At 50.0% G+C, this 2,867-nt stretch overlaps 1 protein-coding gene across 1 annotated transcript in view; it reads right to left on the reverse strand.

Moving 5' to 3' along the window:
* Positions 1-1,748, reverse strand: part of LOC128872366 (inhibitory POU protein) — a 31,662-nt gene extending 29,914 nt beyond the window's left edge. The window contains exon 1 of the mRNA XM_054114983.1: positions 782-1,748. Within this exon, the coding sequence (XP_053970958.1) occupies positions 782-943 (162 nt within the window). The 5' untranslated portion in view covers positions 944-1,748. The remainder of the gene's footprint in view (positions 1-781) is intronic.
* Between the last annotated feature and the right edge of the window lie 1,119 nt (positions 1,749-2,867).

The raw sequence follows: 2,867 nt of genomic DNA on the forward strand, positions 1-2,867 counted from the left end.
AGAGAGAGAGAGAGAGAGAGAGAGAGAGAGAGAGAGAGAGAGAGAGAAAATAGAGGGAGAGAGAGAAAAAGATAGAGAGAGTCTGCAAAGAGAGATTCGTGCCTTCGTGGTGGATACGTCGAGGAAAGTACCATAGCTGTCAGGGTAGCGAATGTACGACTGCCATTCTGTTTAAATCCTTACGATATAGTACAGTGGCTCGAAAAAGTATTTGTACGCCAAGTTTTTCAAAGATAGCTTCCTGTAAGAAAGTCCACGATTATCGTTAACCGTACGTAACGAGTACAGTTAAATCGAAAAACGTGCAAGATTGATGAGCTAAAACATCGAGAAGATTGATTTCCGATGAAAATTATTCATAAAAATTTCGGCGAAAGAGTTCAAATGGTACACATTGGTGGCACGTATCGTAAGCGACGGGAAGATAAACGACGAATACAGAAACTGTGTTGTATATGTGTCGAGGGAAACTCGAGACCAATGAAAATGGATGACGCAAACTTTCGATGTCTGTTTTATCGCTACCTTACATCCCAAATGTATCGTAGCGATTCTTCACCCGCCAACCCCTTCGCGTATAATGCATTGTTTACTACGACATTTAATTGGAATTTTCCAACATGCGTTACGGTATATAGTATACGTGACCGACCGCGACGCAACATTCTTACGACATAAACAATAGGTATTTGCACGGTCGAAAATAAAAGTTTACGTTGCGTATGTATCGTGTGAACAAGACAGTTTGGATTATTTGGTAAAGAAGGCGGTGATTACTCACCGTAGGATTAGGCATACAGCGTCGCGGCGGCGGCGGCATGGGGTCCGGGGCGGCACGGTAAGGTGGCGGCGAATACCTCCCCGAAGGAAAACAGCCCGGGGCAGTGATCGGTGCCCCGTGAAGTCCCTTGCTCCCCATCATCTTGTCCGGTGAGTACATCATCCTGTATCCAGCTAAGTCTAAGCTCTTGGACTTAGACCTAAACCAGTCGAAAACTGGCAGCCTCGAATGGAGCGATACTAGCAGCGATAGCTGCGTTTCCTCTTCGCCGCAATATTCGCGGTTCGCATCTGTGTGATAAGAATTCTCAATGTCCTCGCAGCCTACGGCCTTCAAGTACTTTTGCCCTCGGTATCACTTAGATAGGATTCCGATGCACCGACGCCGATGCCGACGGTAGAAACGATGGATCACCGTAAAGGGTTGCGCACTCGCGGTCTTGGTACATCTACGCTCCTCTCTCACGAGGTATACGACTCATCTCTATCAAGCTCGAGCGGACGACCAATCAATCTGCCGGTTTAACTGCGATCGACCGAAGCGATCGTGGATCTCGCATGGTTGTACGTGATCGCGCGCACCACGGTTCGACCCGCACTGTTTTGCCCCCTGCCCTATGTCCTAACCGTCACAGTGATGGCGATCGAACATCTCGACTGGTGTTTGAGTAAATCCGGCGTTGCTTGCACTGCACAAGAGAAACGTAGAGCACGTCGTTACTCCGCTAAATACCAATAAATAACTTTGTATCGAGGAGCAGAGTTGATCGAAACAAGTCCATTGCCGAGAAAAGGAACAGCGTCACCAGCCCGAGGTAGGATGACACGGTCGGGCACGTTGGTCCGCACAACGTATCACAATCACCGATCGAACATCCGCGGCAAGTAAACAGAATTTAAATATATTATGTCGGTAGGTATAATTAGCCAGGCAGAATCATACGCGAATGTTGTCCTGATGCTCTGCACTTTTTGGCGCTGACTGGCCGCCGAAGAGTGCTCCGCGGATGAACTCTTCCACGGGGGATGGCGGGAGTAGACGAAGAAGAGGGAAACGTTGGGGCAGGGGGTGGCGGCTACCCAGGAGATTCGCGGATCGGCGCGTGCTCGCTGCGAGAGGGGTTGTTCGCCACGGGGTGAGTCGAGAACAACCGGAACGGAGGGGTATACGCCGTGCATAGGCGGAGTCTAACACGGTCACGCGTGCGCCCCTAATCTGATCCACGTCGGCCATCTTTGCCCTTGCCTTCGCGTTTGGCGTGGGTGTCGCTAACCGCGACCACCCGTTTGTCCATCCTTCCTGCATTCTACCCTCCCTCTACCTCTCCTTTTTTATCCCTCTCGCACGTTCCATCCTCTTTTTTTCTATCCTCTCCCACCATCGTTCCACACCCTTCCTAGCCACCGATGAGCCACCCCCGTTCGCGTACCGAACCTTGCTCCGCGCAACCTTGTCTCGTCAAAGGCGCCTCGTGTCTTCTACCTACATTCTACACTACATACATTTCTTCTTCCACGTCGTGCTTTTGTTCGATCACCGCGCGAAATCTCTTGCCCGGCTGTCGCCGTTACCGTTGTTGGATTAGTAGCCGTGTCGTAAACCGGTCGGTCCCCGCTCGTCCTTCGATTTAACACCGCCGCTCGTCGTTTGCTTTTGATGCCACCCGCGAATCGCAACTCCAACACCGATATCTTCGTAATTTTCACCACCCGCGTACATACTTCTGGATATCGGTTTCGTACGACACACACGCACACATCCTCGCTCCCACCCCCTCGCGTTGGACGATGAGTTTCAAAAAGGGTTTCCGCGCGGTGTCCCATCTCGTTGGAACGGCTGTTGGTAACTTTGCCGAAAGATAAGTTTTAGAATTAATCTTGAATTTTTTAGAGTTTAGGGATAGTCGAAACTTGTTCTGGTAAGTTGTCTTGTTTATCTTGAATCCCCCGATGATGTTAGCGCACCAGAGCAAAAGTCCTCGCAACGCCAACTCGTGAAACGGCACAAATCGAAGTAAGACGTCATCGCAATCGGCGCCATTTTTTCAAAGAACGGACGTACACAGATACATATTTCTACCGAAATT

This window comes from Hylaeus volcanicus, chromosome 1 (genome assembly GCF_026283585.1).
Source record: "Hylaeus volcanicus isolate JK05 chromosome 1, UHH_iyHylVolc1.0_haploid, whole genome shotgun sequence".
NCBI lineage: Eukaryota > Metazoa > Arthropoda > Insecta > Hymenoptera > Colletidae > Hylaeus > Hylaeus volcanicus.